The sequence below is a fragment of the Camellia sinensis genome, chromosome 7, assembly GCF_055761805.1.
Source record: "Camellia sinensis isolate YWXY chromosome 7, ASM5576180v1, whole genome shotgun sequence".
NCBI classification, from domain to species: Eukaryota; Viridiplantae; Streptophyta; class Magnoliopsida; order Ericales; family Theaceae; genus Camellia; species Camellia sinensis.
This window is the reverse complement of record NC_138967.1, coordinates 167,736,549-167,753,344: the sequence shown is the minus strand read 5'-3', so window position 1 is coordinate 167,753,344 and position 16,796 is coordinate 167,736,549. Positions and strand designations below refer to the sequence as shown.

General features: G+C 32.1%; 1 protein-coding gene across 3 annotated transcripts; it reads right to left on the bottom strand.

Annotated features, from left to right (window-relative positions):
- Positions 1–472: 472 nt before the first annotated feature.
- LOC114312361 (uncharacterized) lies at positions 473–7,224 on the bottom strand. 3 transcript variants are annotated; one of them, XM_028258594.2, is made up of 4 exons: positions 6,931–7,224; positions 2,939–4,254; positions 2,699–2,771; positions 473–1,407 (listed from the first exon to the last, which is right to left on the bottom strand). In XM_028258594.2, the coding sequence occupies exons 1-4, from the start codon at positions 7,018–7,020 to the stop codon at positions 1,252–1,254; spliced, it is 1,635 nt and encodes a 544-aa protein (XP_028114395.2). In that variant the 5' UTR covers positions 7,021–7,224; the 3' UTR covers positions 473–1,251. The 3 variants fall into 3 exon arrangements, with proteins under 3 accessions (XP_028114395.2, XP_028114396.2, XP_028114398.2); XM_028258595.2 differs by having other exon boundaries at positions 2,939–4,179; XM_028258597.2 differs by having other exon boundaries at positions 2,939–4,169; positions 6,931–7,213.
- Positions 7,225–16,796: the final 9,572 nt, after the last annotated feature.

Below are 16,796 nucleotides of genomic sequence, written 5' to 3'. Positions count from 1 at the left end.
TTTTTTTTATATCAAAATTTCACTCTCTAAATTTAGTTAATTTTAATAGTTTTTCTTCCTAAGGAAATTTTCAAGTAAAATGGTCACACTGAATAATTTTTTATTCAAATTATGGACTCTCATTTCCCGACGAAAGTTTTTTTTTCAACGGGGGACTTATTTATCATCTAGCCAAGTTTTAACCAAATCTCATTTTAATGTTGTGCTTGAATTTTGAGTTTGTGAATGAAAAAATAAAAAATAAAAACAAATAAATAAATAAATAATTGAAAAAAGTGACCCCCAAAATATATATATATATATATATATATGTGTGTGTGTGAAATCCTTCATTCAGATAACATTTCAATTTCACATCCAGTCCAACAAGAACAAAGGCCCATTTAGACATTTGAATCATCTTATCATATAATAGGGCCTGGATTGGGGGGGTTTAAAAAAATCTAAAAAATCAAAAAATTATAAAAAAAAATCAAAAAGTCATCACTATTCACAAATTAAAAATATAAAAAAAATTAATATACATAATATTTTAATACAAACCAACTTTACACCACTCTAAATACTGACGGGAAAGGAGAGTACACTAAAAAGAACAAAAAAAAAAAATACATATATATATTCACCAAGTTAGATGGTAATGTTGGGACCCCCCACGGGTCCCGTTTTGATAATCTAAACCGTTGAATATGTAGAACTCATCCAGTACTATATGCTTGTAAAAAATCACGTTGATCGAATATCGCTAACTACATTATCAAATTAGTTTTGTATAAAAAATTGATTGTGTTATAGTTAACCGTTGACAAAAAAACTAACACGATCAGATAGCTATCGATATGCAATCAACGTGATTTTTTACAAGCATATAGTACTCGACAAGTTCTACACATTCAACGGTTCCGATTAGCAAAATGGGACCTGCAATGGGCCCTCACGGGCCGAACAACATCGTCAAATTCAAACCCGAAAAGGAGGCAATCATTTCCATCTCCTAACCAGCCCACTACACTGTCCAAAGTGTATGGGTTACTTCACTAACTTCTCCTATACACTTATTTATACAATTTTTTAATACATATTTTTTCGTAAAAAGTCAAAAAGTTAACCCAAACATCCATCTTTTTTTCTTCAACCTTTTAGTCCAAAAAGACAAAAAATATACTTATTTAGAACATCCCAAACAACCCCTGAAAAACAAAAAATTATCTCCTGCTTTTCTGAGTCTGTTGCTAGCAAAGCAAATTTCAATTATTTTGTTGAGCATTCTTTGACCAAAATTTTCCTCCATTTGTCCTTAAGGTCATCTGGGGTTCGAGTCCCATCAAAAACATGATGACCAAATTCCAAAATTTTCCTCCATGGGAGATTCTTGTTGACCATGGTTGAGAATTTCTGCACTCCTTCCTGCAGCATTAGAGTGCTTAATCAAGTTAGATGGCTGTAAGTAGGAGGAAAAACAAAATTAATGGGCTTTTCAGGCATTTGAAATATTTCCAATTCGTCAATAATGTTGTATTTGGTTGGGGAATTTGGAGAGAGATTTGAAAAGAGAAAGAGAAAAGTGTGTGAAACTAAATGAAATATAGATATATTTTATTCAGGTTTCACCTATCTTTTCTATTTCATTTTCCAAATCCCTCCTCAAATCCCCCAACAAAACACAGCATAAAGGGTTTTTGTTTTTTTGGTAACGGAGAACTCATCCTAGGCCCTCCTTGGATCCACCCCAAGTTAACATGCACATAATGATGGATGGATACTGCTATAAAATGCATTATAAATGCTTGTACAGTATTTTCTTTCAGAATGTATTTGCTTTTGTCAACTTCATTCACATCTTTACAATAAAATCTTTAAGATTTATCATTTCTGTATTTCAAAATATTTTACTAGTGTCATATCCTGTGATCCTTCAGAATTGTTTCCTGATAGACTAAAATATTTTTATGCTCAATGATTAAAATGTGGCCCAAGTAAATTGCAAGATCTAGTTGCTTTTTAACATATCAGGCTTTTGTTATTTTTCTTTTCTTACATTCTACATAAATTCTGTGATAGTTTTGGACAAAGCCTGATATGTTAAAAAGCATGTTTTAGAACCTTGATGGATAATTTTAGAATTTAAATCCTTGTGTTGAAATTAATTTAAAATTGTAGGGTATGGTCTTTTCACTGATGAGTTAGGAATGCATGAAAAGAAAAACGCCAATTATTCTAGCCATGGTTTCAAGTTGTCATTAAGGTATTTGTCAGAAGCCGGGTGTACTCTTTTGTTCTCTAAAATGGTCTAATAAAGGAAAAAATATATTGCAAATTTATGCGAAGCGCTACTTTATTGGAATGAAAGACTCCATTTCTATCTGCTGATAAGGGGTTTTGGGTGCTAGTGCAAATTGAGAGATCTGACCTATCAAAGCTCTAAAGGAAGGATATGCAAACTCCATAAAAAAATAAAATAGAATAACAATCACTTTTTTTTTTTTTAATCTATTCTGTGCGGTAAAATTGTGCTTTATATTCAGGTAACATTATAGATACAACTGGTGGAAAGGGAATCTTAATCAGACAGCAATGTCTGAACTTTTTAATTCCTTCAACTTACTTTTCCTTAACATAATAAAACAGTAAGAGCTATTCAACTCTCCACTTGTGTCAACTGTTAAATAAGTAGAACAGCGATGTGAAGAACCCATACCTTTAGCATTTCTTCCTCTTCAGCAGTCCATGGTAGTCTTTTCCGCTTCACATTAGGAAATCCCAAGTTTGGTCTGCAATTTAGAAATAAAAGAAAAAATACAAAAAAAGTTTCAATTAGTAATTTAGTAATTTAAAAAAAATTATTAAAGCTACACACCATAGCTATTATTAGGTGACATAATTATGTCATTTTCAGCTTGAATTAGTAATTTATGTTATAATTATATGAATTACTCACGTCCGTTGTCTAGATTTGCTTGTTGCATTCTTTTTCTCCTTGTGTATCACATTGGTTTTTGCTTCAGAGGATAACTTCCTCACTGATTGCCTTGTGCGATCAACATTTGGAGGCTGTACAACATTTTGATTCCTTTTTTTAATGCGCCTCCAATGTGGTGAAACATCCCCACTCTCTCCACAGGATAAATCACTAATTTTTGCATGCTCCTGTTGCATAGAATCTCCTCCACTGGAGGATACAGTAGTTCCCTGTTCTTGTTCCTGCATCTCTTCTTCTCGCCTTCTGCCCTTATCCTCAACTATCCCTGCATTGTCCAATTCCTCTTCAGTCGATATGTGAAGTGCACCATTTAATTTTGTCTCTTTTTCTAGGGAAGAAGCACTTAAAGACCCTGCCACTCTCTTATTTTGGCGGTCATCAACTAGTTTTGCATGCTCTGCTTGAGCACCTTTGCCAACATGTACAATTTCAAATTGATGATCTGTCTCTTCTTCGCTGGAACAATCACCACCACCAGAGGCAATAACAGGCTCTGGGTGAATCTGTTGTTCAATCACTATCCTATGCTGACCGCTATCATTTGGTCTTACATTGTCATTTTGCTCATTCGCTGCCGATGCCTCAACACCTTTACAAAAATATTTGCTAGTTCTGATTCCAGGATCAAATCTTTCTTCTCGTTGATTTTCCTCTATTTGAACAGAATGGTTGTCAACTGCATCACCATCCAATCTATTCCTAGTATCGTCATGTTCCTTATCTTCCACAACTGTTGATGGATTTGGCTCTTTCCTCCAAACTCTCTCAGCCTTTTGCTTCCATGGGTCACCATTCATCATTCCTTTATCAAGAAAAACTGATAAAGCTTTTTTTGCCAGCATTGCCTTTTTCCTTGCTTTGCGTGTTTCTATTGTGGCTCGTTTATATGAACAATAAGGGCAGTAGAAGTTTCCCATACTATCGAACCGAGCTGAACAGCGCATACACTCCTCATGAACAGCTAACGGGCAGTTGCAGTCACTGCAAATCAACAAATTGCCTCCTTTATCACATTTTATACAAACTTCTTTCTCTGTCCAATCCATTTCCAAACAATCTTCTAGCCCCCACATGCCCTGAGGACCCAAGCCACAAGACTTCTCCATAACAAAAACTGTCCTGCCAGTTGTATTCAGAGCCAACTCACGGCATCGCCTTTCATGATCATGATCAATAGAAGTTTCAGGTACTGTATTACACTGCAAATCATTATTAGCTTCATTGCCCCAAGTATCATCGTGAGAGCAATCAGGGCATGCTTCAAAATCAGAGGGCTGTGCAGAGGTTGCAAACAAATTAACCTATATAAAGTAAATCCTAACAACAATAAAACTTTATACTTTTTTAGATGAGAATGGTACTTCTTTTATTTTTGTCTATATTTTTGACAAATATCTACTTGTATGGTATTAAGTATCTTGTGCTAATGATTTATGCCTACTTATTTAAAATATAGAATTTCAACTTTAGATGAGCTATTTGAGAACTTAAAAGTTGTAATTAAATATTAAAACTCAATGGTAACTGAAGATAAAATGAAGATATATTACACAATAAGTAATAATAATAATAAAAATTTATAGTAAATTTGATTCTAGAATATAATAATGTATTGAAATGCTATATCCAGTGTTGTGAAAAGCGCGTGCAGGCGCAAGGCGCAACGAGGTGAACCCATTGCGCCTGAAGGGGACCCAGGCGAGGAGCTTTTGAAGAGTTGCGCGCCTTGGACGCGACTTTGACCAGGCGCAGCGAGGCGCAAGGCACGAGCCTGAAGGGGCTTTGTGTTTTTCTTCTTGAATCTGATCTAACGGTTGTGATCTGTGTGGGAGAGGCTCCAACCACATAGAATTACAACTCATGTAATGCAATACAACCCAATCCAAATCAGTATACGACTCACTCAAAACCCTAATCTATCGAAGAAGAAATCTGTCAACTTCGACTGAGCTGCTCTGTCAACTTCGACTTCGACTTCGACTTCGACTGGGCTCTTCTCCTCTCTCGACGTCGACTTCGGCTCATCAGGTCACTTATTCTTCTTCTTCAAATCTGTCAACTTCGACTGAGCTGTTCTGTCAACTTCGACTTCGACTTCGACTGGGCTCCTCTCCTCTCTCGACGTCGACTTCGGCTCATCAGGTCACTTATTCTTCTTCTTCTCTTCTGCTTCTTCTTCTTCGCTGGTCAGCGAAGAAGAAATCTATTGCCTTTTTCTTTTTTTCTTTTTTTTTCCTTCTTCTTCTTCGCTGCTTGCTTCTTCTTTGACATGCTCTGTTTTTTTTTTTTGGTTTCCTCCTTCGACTTCGACTTCGACTTCGACTCTCTACTCTCTCTCTCTCTCTCTCCTTCTTATTCTTCTGCTTTTTCTTCTTATTAATTTCAGTTTAGTTTCTGTTGAAAAAAATAAAAATAAAAAATACAAATAAGACTTATATTACACTGAAATACAAATAAGGCTTATACAAATAAGAATAGGTCTCAATTTCACTTGCCATTTTTCTAACCCTTTTTTCTTGTCTCTCTTATCTCTCTTATTCTCTCACTTCTCTTATTTTAATAATTCTTTTCATTTATGTTATGAATTCAAATTTTTAAATATCAAATTTTAATTCAAAAAACAGTTAAAAGTAATTACATTCAATTCAAATAAAACAACTACATAAATAACTATTGAAAATAATTTACAAAGTTATACACAATGTTATTGTCGTGAAACTAATATGAAATTTGTTTTCAGCTTCAAATATATAAAAATAAAAAACTAATATGGAAAAAAAAATAATAATCAACAAATTGCGTTTAATAATATTGTGCTATTTGTACAGTTTAAACAAAGTTGCTACATTATTAAAGTGTATGTAAAGTGAAGAGAAAGAGTTGATGAACAAGTTAAAGTTAGTGCATAATTATTCTATAATTTGTCTTGATTACTTTTTATTTTTGAAAAAAAATTGTCTTAGTACTAAGAATGATTAATCTATGTTAATTTATCTAGTTTTTACTAAGACTGTGCACCTTACTTCAATAAAGCCGACGCCTCGCCTTGCGACTTGCGCCTAGAGACCTTCAGCGCCTTGAGCCTTTAAAAAGACTGGCTATATCTTTTGTTCTGGATATTTTAACTCCGCTTTATGTTTTATATACATTAATGCATACTTATTTTAATTCAAGCATTCTTACTTTTGCAATTTTAAAAATACATACTGTTTACTGTTATATTCTCATTTAGGGGATGTTTGGCACTAGCTGATATAGCTAAAAAGCCACTGAAAAAGTCAAAAAAATCAAAAAGTCAAATATTCTTTCTCATTCTCTCTATTTTTTTATACATTTTTTTCGTAAAAAGTCAAAAGGCTTTTACCAAACACTTTTAATTTTTTTCACCTCATATTTTAACCAAATAGCCACTAAAAGGGCTACTTCGGAAACCAACCCTTATTTTCTATTTCTACCTATTGAAGACGTTAAAAACTCTCATCATACACAATACAAGGAAACAAAAATGCATCTAGAAATTTTAATAGCACCTATATTGCATTTTGGGAGCAATTCTACCTCTTCCAACCTCAAAACCTCTATCAATCTTGCTTAAAACAACAACAACAGCACATTCAATTTTCAAATTTCAAACCAAACACTTCCAATTTCCAAAGCCATTTGGGACATGAATTTGGAACACTTTCTAAAAGCATTATAATTGATCCTGGAGACAAATTTCACTTTCTATTCCACTAATACAAGCTCAAACTCAGTAGTAGTAAAAGATTTCAATTGTTTTCACATACCAATTCAAATTCCGAGATCATAGGAGCTGAGAAACCACAATTTAACAGCCACACTTGTCTTTTCTAATCAGTTTCACAGAATAATTATGAACTCAAAATGAAAAAAAAATAAATCAAAACCTAAACACATATATACAGACATATTACATATATAATATATACCTGAGCGAGATAATCGAAGGCCGTGGAGGAGGGTTTGGGAGGAAGTTCGAAGAGCCTTGGCTTTCCTCCTCCGATACTTTTGATTCTCATCTCTTCAATCAACCATCAAAACTCTCTGATTTGATCAACTGATGAGAATTCGAAAAATGAATGAATATATAGGGTTTTTTAACTGCTACCAGAGGGAGAGAGAAATAAGCGAGAAAGAGTTTAGGTGAGGTTTGTCTGGCGGCCTGATGCGTTAGGGAGTTTGTTAATTTTAGATAGTGGGTGGTGGTGCGATGGATCTGTTAAAGGGATGTGTGAGGAATATATATATATATATATATGTATAAATAATAAATAAATAATTTAATTTAATCAAAAATTTTAAGTCCAAGACAAAATTTCCAGCAAGTGAAAAAAAAAATCAGCTGACTGTTAGTTGACCGGTCAGATGTTCGGGGAGGTCTTCGGCCGGACGTCCGTGAGGACTTTCCCAGGCACACACATCTCTCTCTCTCTTTACTAGCTAAAACACTAGCCATAGTTAACACACAAGTTAACGGCTAACACTAGCACACAGCACTAATACAGCCACCAACACACTTATTGCAGCACCCAACAGTGTTTTTGGTTGGCCAAAAACTAACACCTGACACTAATACACTCACTAACGCATCCATTGTGGATGCTCTGAGTGACGGATTGGACTATTATGGCTGTGGTCCCACCAACAGTGTGTTTGGTAGTGAAATAAAATGGTGAATAATAGTCTAAGTAGTTTAGTAATCCCCTTAGCTGGGTTGAATGGGTAGTGAGATTAAGAAAATAATGAGCGAATTGAATTTATTCGGAATAGTATATTTTTTTCATTATCAATTGTACCTGTTTTTTTTAATATTTGTTTTATTTTTTTAATATAGAAATAATTTTTTTATTTATTTTATACAAAAATAATTTAACAATTTTATTACTAATTATCTCTTACACTATCATCAAAAACAAATACACTTATACTTAATCCCCTCACTAATAATCTCATCATTAATCATCCCCTCGTTAACAATTATATCCAATTTAATCCGTCAAATAAACGTGGCATTAGAAGCTCTCCATTGGATTGGTGAGGAAGTAGTTCGATATTAAAAAAATTGTAAACAATTTAATTTAATTTTTTTTTTTTAGGTTGTGTTTGACATATAGTTTTTTAAAAAGAGAAATTTTGTGATAAATTCAATATGAGAAGAGTATAAGGCATTAGATTCAATAGATATTTTTGTTAGTGAAAGGTCCACCCTTTGTGAAATAGTTTGGTGAGAAGTCCTTTTATTCGTTTTAAATGACATTTTGTTTCCAATTTTATGCTTGTTGATTTTTTTTTCTATTGACTTTTTTTAACTATCTGTTCAAATTTATATCTATCTATTTAAATTTACATCTATTTATTCAAATTTTTTTCACTATTTGTTTAATTTTTTCCTATCTATTTAATTTTTCTTCCTACCTATTCAATTGTCCCCTCTATCTGTCAAATTTATATCTATTTATCGGAATATTTATCTACTGAAATTTCAATATGTTGGGTGAGGTGGAGGAAGGGGTGGCGGTGGTAGCGAAGGAGCTAAGATGACGACCATGGTAGGGAGAGGCTCAGATGACGGCGATTCGACGATCATGGTGGTTCTAATGCTTTCTGGATATTTGAGACAGAAATAGAGGGAAATATGTAGAGTGGAATGGTTTAGAGAGAGAGAGTGGCAATGGAGCTTCTAACCCTAGGTAGGTATATATAATATGGGTATGTTGGTTATTTTAGTTAAGCATCTCTCTATGGACAAAAAATTTTTGCTCCTGGACATTTTGTTAAATAAAATTTAAACTTTTCACTTGAACGTCCTTTTAAAAATTTCACGTCTTGAATTTAATTTTTTAATTTTTGGTTTTTATGGGTTTTTTGTTTTTAGTAATTTTTTAAAAATATTTTAAGTAATTTTTTAACTTTTTAAATACACTTAATAGAAATGCAATTAAAAAGTATAATATTTATGGAAAAAAAAATCTTTAAAAAATTCACTAAGTATCAAAAATATATAAAAAAATAATATATTTTGGTCTTTTTGTGTATCTATTAATTTTTTAAATATTTTTTTACAAACATTTTACTTTTTGGGTACATCTATGTTAGGTACATCCAAAAAGTAAAAACAAAATGCTTAAAATATTATAATAAAAAAAAATCACTAAGAGCAAAAAATGAAAAATGAAGAACATAAAACTCAATTTTTAGAAAATTGAATTCAAGAAATTGAACCAAATAAGATTTAGTGAGATTGTTAATTTTGTATTTTCTATTTAAGGAAAAAATTTAAATATGTTGGTTTTAGAAAAATTAAATAAATAAAAAAAATATCTTAGTACAAGTATAATTACAAAAAGGGTTTTTTTTTTTTTTAAGGTCCCTGGTATTATGATTTTATAGTATAAAGGACACTCACTATTTTTATAATGTCTAAGGTCCCTTAACATCAATCCAGTGAAATTCTTTGGTCCAAACCCAGAGAAAATTCAATTTAATCCAGAGAAATTCTCTGGTCCAAACCAGAGAAAATTCAATTCAGTGTTATTCTTTAGTAAAATTGGACTGATTAAGATTGAGTCCACTGATTCACTGAATTCAATTCAGTGAAATTCTTGAATTTTCAATTGAATCAGTGAAATTCAATTCAGTGAATCAGAATGAGAATGCTCTGAATCAGAATCAGAATGTTCTGATTCTATATAATATTGTGGATGTCTAATCCAATTTTACTCAATTAAAGGCAGAGAAAATTAAACAAATTGAGTTTAAACTAGAGAAGTCCAGAGAATTTCTCTGGACCAGGAAAGAATTTCTCTGGACTCACTTCAACCCAGAGAAATTTTATCAAAACCAGAGAAATTTCCCTTAACAACCCAGAGAAATTTATTAAAATCAGAGAAATTCGTCTTTAACCTAGAGAAATTCTCTCAAAGTCAATGAAATTCGTAAAGAAACATTTCCAGAGAAATTCTCTTTAACCTAGAGAAAATTCAGTTTAAATCAAAAAAAAATTCAGTCCAAACAAAGATTTCTCTGGATCAACTCAAAGAAAATTTAGTTCAAATCAGAATTTCTCTAGATTTCTCTGGATCAAAATATACCACCACCAAGATCAAAGATCAACACATTCTTTCCACCAACACTGGTTGCCTTTTTGTCAAGACCATAAGCAATGGCAGCGGCAGTGGGTTCATTGATGATACGCATCACATTTAGACCAGCAATTACACCAGCATTCTTTGTTGCTTGACGTTGAGAATCATTGAAGTAGGCAGGGACAGTGACCACAGCATTTTTCACAGTGGAACCAAGGAACGCCTCTGCAATCTCACGCATTTTGATGAGAACCATGGAAGAAATTTCCCCAGCTGCAAACTGCTTGTCCTCACCCTTGTAGTTGACAACAATTCGATTCGTCCCACCCGCGTTCTCTCAACACCGACCTGATCTGGTCAATGTACTCGTCGACCCATTTTGGCATTTCAGATATGGGTATGTCGAAGTACCGTTCTGGGGACGAGAAGGAAGAACACAACGATAACCGGCCGTTCGTTGTCATTCTCTTCTGGAGATGAGAGGTGTGTCACCGGTGGCACCGGAACTGAGTTACAGCGAGAACGGCGGCAATCGTTGACGGTGTTGGGATCGTTTAAGAGTTCGAGGAGGCGAGCTCCGCAAAGGCCGCCGAGTTTGGACGCGGATGAGTTCTTGAATTTGCTGCACGGGTCAGATCCGGTGAAGGTGGAGCTCAATCGGCTGGAGAATGAAGTTAGGGGTGAGGAACAAGAGTTGATCTGGACAGGTCTGAGAATGGAGAAGTTTAGAGAGAGAAAGAGATGAGTTTTGATTTGGTAAGGTCAAATTTCTCTATGATATGTTTAGGGATCTTAAACATCAAAAAATAATTTTGTGAATCTCTTCCATTACGAAAAGTGGGAGAGGGACCCTGGACTAATTTTCCCTTACAAAAATATACATACAAAGAAAAACAAATTTATATTTTATACAACGATTGCATAAAATTACAATAAAATAAAAATAGAAAATTCTACTATATACACACATTTGAAAGGGATGTACCATATATATCCCTAGTTTTATCATTGTTTTTATTTAGTTATAATAATATTTTAGTTATAATTTATGAGATCTTTAGTTATACCTCATATGGTAGTTTATTTATTTATTTATTTATTTATTTATTGTTCTGACTCAAAAAATATAGAATTATGTTATTTTTTTCTTTAATTATAAGGTACATATGATATACACCACTAGTCTTCCCAAATAAAAATATATTGTATTATCATGATTTGGGTTTTTTCTGGATTTAGTTTAAAAATTCATATTTTTTTTGATTTTTTTTTTTTTTTTGTCTTTGATGATCCTTTTCAAATTTGTGTGTGTGTGTGTGTGTTTTTTTTTTTTTACATTACTAGTCCATTTAGCGTAGAAAAATTTTAAAAGTAAAAACACTTTTTAAATATTTTTAAAAAGTTTACTAAAGATATGGAAAAATATTTTATTTTTAATATATATATATATATATATATTTTTCTCGTTCATCTAATCAAGTATATTTTAAAAGTCTAAAATTTATAAATTAAAAAAAATACTAAAAAACTCAATAAAAAAAAATCAATAGACTTTTTCATAAAATAACAATTTATATATAATATTTTTTTTTTCCTTTTGTCGAGTTGGTTCATGGGACGCCACAAGTACGTAGTGTAGTGTTGCGTGATTCGGAATTGAATTTTTTATTTATTTTTTTCATTTTTAGTGATTTAAAAAAAAATACAAGTTCTACTTGATTAGACATGTTAAACAAATAAAAAAATTTGACACATATTTGGAAGAAAAAAAAAAACTAAAAATTTATTTACAAATTTATGGAAAAGTATCTTTTTTCGTAAATATATATAACTTTAATTATTAAAATTGATAAAAAAATTACCATTAATTTGTAATTTTTAAAAAAAAAAAAAAATTGAAATGCAATTTCACCTTTTTAAATCTGAATCCCAAACTATTTTGGAAAGCAAATCTAGCAACAGGTTTTTTGGTTAAAGCAACATTATGAAATTTGTCCATTGTGTGCCTAAGGTGGTGTTTGGCAAGTGATTTTGGGGTTAAAATAGTCACAAAAGACAAAATAGGCTATTTTAATCACAACAAACAAAACATCACATCCAACCTATAATCATTACACTCTTCTCTCACAAAAAAAGTCAAAAAAGTCAAAAAGTCAAAAAGTTCTTCCCAAACTAAACTTTTTACCCCAGGCTAAAATAGCTAAAAAAACCAAAAGCTAACCCACTTCCCAAACGGAGGCTAAGGGTTACTTCCATTGTCCAATGACGGTACAATGTTAATAGTTTACAAGTGTGTTACTCTTAACCCATTTTATAATTCAGCACTGCTGGAGACCCCAGTGGGGGTGACCCAGCACCCCCACCTCTACGTGGGGGCTGTGAGTGCATGCTTTAAAATAAAAAAAATAATAAATTTTTTTTTTTTTGCACCAATCAGAAAACAGTAGGTGTGGTAGGGTCACTCCCACTGAGAATCTGAAGGATTATTCTTTATAATTTAGAGACATTCAATCACAATTCAGTTCATATTAGTTTGGCGCTACTAATTTTTCAACTCTAAAGGCCAACATAAATAATAAAAATCCTATGATATTATCCGATAATGAAATTTAGATTCTGACTTAAAAAAATGTTCAATTATGACCTAATGCACATTATGTGACATCCCGAACGTTTAATTAAGTATCACATAAATATTTAGAGTTATATATAATTATGGTTGCATGTGATGATAGACTATTAAATAAATAAATATATAAATCTAATTTGGCATTGGGTTATCAAATATAGGATTAATTAGGAATTATTATTTGGGGCTAAATTAACACCTTTATGGAATTATAATACTGGGTGGGTCAAATTAAAGTTAAAAATAGTAAATAAATAATAATATTGATAACAATAATAATAATAATAATCTGTAAAGTAAAATAAAATAATTAATTTTACGGTGATAAATGATAAGATGTAATTTAATTTACATTAGGAACACTGAAAAATTTAGCACTAAAATAAATAAATAAATAAAAAAGAAAAGAAAATTTGTAATTTTTAGCCCAACAAATGTTTTGTAATTATCGGCCCAAGCAAAAGGCCCAAGTATATATTGAGAAGATTTATACTTATCCTATCAAGATTCAAATCTGTGATTGAATCTATAATTAAGAATCCAATCTTCTAGTATCCTAATGGCTCTCCATAGAGAGAGGCTACGTGTCACTCAAATCAAGGCTCAACTAACAGTATATAAGGAGCAAGAGCGTAGTGAGTGAATGAAGAGAAAATGAAAGAAAAAAAAAAAGAAAGAAAGAAAGAAAAAGAGAAAGGTACGTGAATATTGAAAGTAAGGAGCTTATAAGGTTGTGATAGTGGAATAAGCTTAAGGGTCGATAGTAAGGTGAGTTATATTATACTTTGATTTACCATTATATACTTTACGAATGTTTGGAGTTACCATACCTTAGTTTATATAAGTTATATTTTATTAAGTTATATTAATAAAAATTATGTTTTATAAATATTTCAGTTACGTAGGTTATTTTCTAAACTCTATTTATTTAAAAGGAAATCCATAGATATGTTTGTTTAGATTTTAGTATATATTTGACTATAACCTTATAAACAATTATGTTTTGTAAGTACCACCACGGGAGTCCCACGCCTTGGGGGACTTAAATAACCCTAGGCTTCTGTTTGGCCACTTTGTGGTCTTCTGTTGTCATGGATCCATGGACCTCTATTCTGACTGTCACTTCTGTGACCTCTGTTCTGTTCTGTTCTGTTTTATACCGTGGTTATGATTAATTATTTACATGATTTCTGTATCCTGCCACTTTAAATAAATTGTTATTTCAAATTAAATTATGTAAATATTTTAGCCTAACTAATTATCCATGATCATTTTGTATTCCCTACACTCATGGCATAATATTTCTCACTCTGCTGTGTGCTTATAGCTGTTACCCTTTCAGGTGGCGAGATGTAAGGGAAACCCATAATCCCACAAAATGGAACCCGCACATGGATTGATGTTAAATCACTATTTTATCTTTCTTTTCTTTTTTTATATTTTTGCTCCCTTTTGTTTCTATTCGGGGCTGGTCACTGAATAATAAAATAATGAAAGCCCTAAAAGTGTATTTCCTTTTTCTTAAATAGTAAAATGAAGTAAAATTTCTATTTAATTATTTTTATTTCCGCCTGCGCAGCTTAATTTGCTACGAATAACATTAATTTTGTACCATTAAAGTAATACGATCGAACTCTTTGTTATGTATGTAGAGTTAGTTTTGCTTTAAAATTCATATGTATAATTTTGCTTTAAAATTCATATATTTTTGTTTATAATTCAGTATACTTTAAGGGAACTCCCTTTTTTCCTTTTGCTCAAAAAATCATATATTTTGGTTTTATAATAAGGGTTAATTGGTGATAAATCTAATATAAAGAGGCCATGTTTGATTCACAAGATTAATAATGAGGTATTAATAATCTTATCAAATTAGTATGGTATTCAGGGGTTGTTTGGGGTGTCCTAAATAAGTGCACTTTTTGTCTTTTTTGACAAAAAAGTTGAGGTTGAAAATATGAATGTTTGGGTTAACTTTTTACCTTTTTATGAAAAAATGTGTATTAAAAAATTGTATAAATTAATGTGTAAGGAAAAATAAGTATTGAGAGTTGTTCAGCCGTAATTGTTGACTTTTGGTGAATGGCGATAACTTTTTAACTTTTTGAGTAACTTTTTAACTTTTTGGCTTTTTTGAGACTCCCCAAACTTAGGCCAAGTTTGGGAAGACTAAATAAGTGCACTTTTTGTCTTTTTAGACTAAAAAGTTGAGGTTGAAAATATGAATGTTTGGGTTAACTTTTTGACTTTTTATGGAAAAATGTGTAATAAAAAATTGTAAAAATTAGTTTGTAGGGGAAAATTAGAATTGGGAATTGTGCAGCCGTAATTGTTGACTTTTGGTGAATAGTGATGACTTTTTAACTTTTTGAGTAACTTTTTGACTTTTTGACTTTTTTTAAACTACCCAAACTTGGCCTTAGCCTCACTATCCAATTGGATTAATAGGATAAATTATCCATTGGATTGATAATTCCACCCCTACCCCCATTACTAATAATCTTATAAATTTGTTGGATAATTATCCATTGGATTAATAATTCTAAACCAAAATGTTAAAACAAACATTGGATAATTGGGCACACGGATTAATAATCTCAATCACATGCTCTAATCCATCCAATCAAACATGCCCAGAGGATATAAGATATTATGTCCAATATTTTTTTATTGATGTAAGGTCTATATTTTGTGAAATAGTTTGATGAGAAGTCATGGAGAACATTTTGTTTTCAATTTTACTCTTTGACTTTTTTTATTTGTTTGACTTTTTGTTGAAATTATTTTCTATCTATTAAAATTATTTTATCTGTTAAAAATCCTATATGTTCAATTTTTTTTGCTATTTAAAATTTTTATCAATTAAATTTTTTTCTGTTCAAATTTTTTTATCTGTTCAATTTTTTGTATCAATTGTTCAAATTTTTTATCTGTTGAAATTTTCTATCCATTTATTTTTTATCTATTCAAACAACAGATCATCAGTGAAGAAACCTTTACTTCCAAGGTTTGTTCAATTTTTGTTTTATCTGTTTAAATCAAATTCTCATATACATAAGAGAGACTGATTTGTTGAAAAGACCAAACAGCGATCTAATTGCTCATACTAAAAAAAACCAAAGAAAAGCTCAAGAACACCCAAACACTTTTGAAACTCTCATAGTCTACAATTTACTTCCATATTGTTTAGTAACAGAAGAAGAGAATCAAAAAATATTTGGTATAAATTTAAGAGTGTTGTGGGTGTTAATTTCTGACCACACAACCAAACGGGGAACTCAGTTGGAGAGCACCGACAGAATAGATTAAGCTTAACAACCTGCACAAGAAGATGAGACTCCGGTGGTGGTTCGTCCACCCGGGGGCACTCCGACGATCAAGTCAATAATCAATATCTCTCAAAGATAGTAAATTGTGCTTAAACTCACAAGAAAGAACTTACCTCAGACCCACGAGGGTGCTTTGCTTTTATAACCAGCAGTGACCTGATCCCACTAGAAGCCTCACTTCATTGGACTCAAGCTCAATGCTCATCCTGGACTTTCATCTAGATAGAGATAAACTCTTCTTGAGTCTTATCCTTACCCAGACTAAGATCTTCCCATGTTCTAGGACTCTTGTCCCTTATCCGCTCATCTCAGATTCAGGTATCTCCGTAGATAACCTCAGCTTAGCCGAGATCACCTCGACGCATAACCAAGCCACATGGTACCTCAACTAACACTTCGGTGTCACCTTAGCCATGTGCTGTCATTCACAAAATACTTCTCTACAGGTGTAATATTATAATAATAATTAATTGAATCACTATTAGTTTTGACTTTAGGGGTTGGATATTCTGCTCTTGGAACCAGGCATGCATATACATATAAATGATACATACAAACCTCAAATCTTGGCTCCATTGTTGGATCAAAGGCTTGAAAACAAAGAAGACATCAAAGATGTCAATCTGGACAAGGCGGAGGTCGAAAATAGAGGAGCCATTAGCGAATGAGGAGCCGATGTGACTGCGGCGTAGTTGCGGGGAGATATACCGGCGACAAAAGAGAAAATGAAGAGGATGAGCAGATTTGATTCG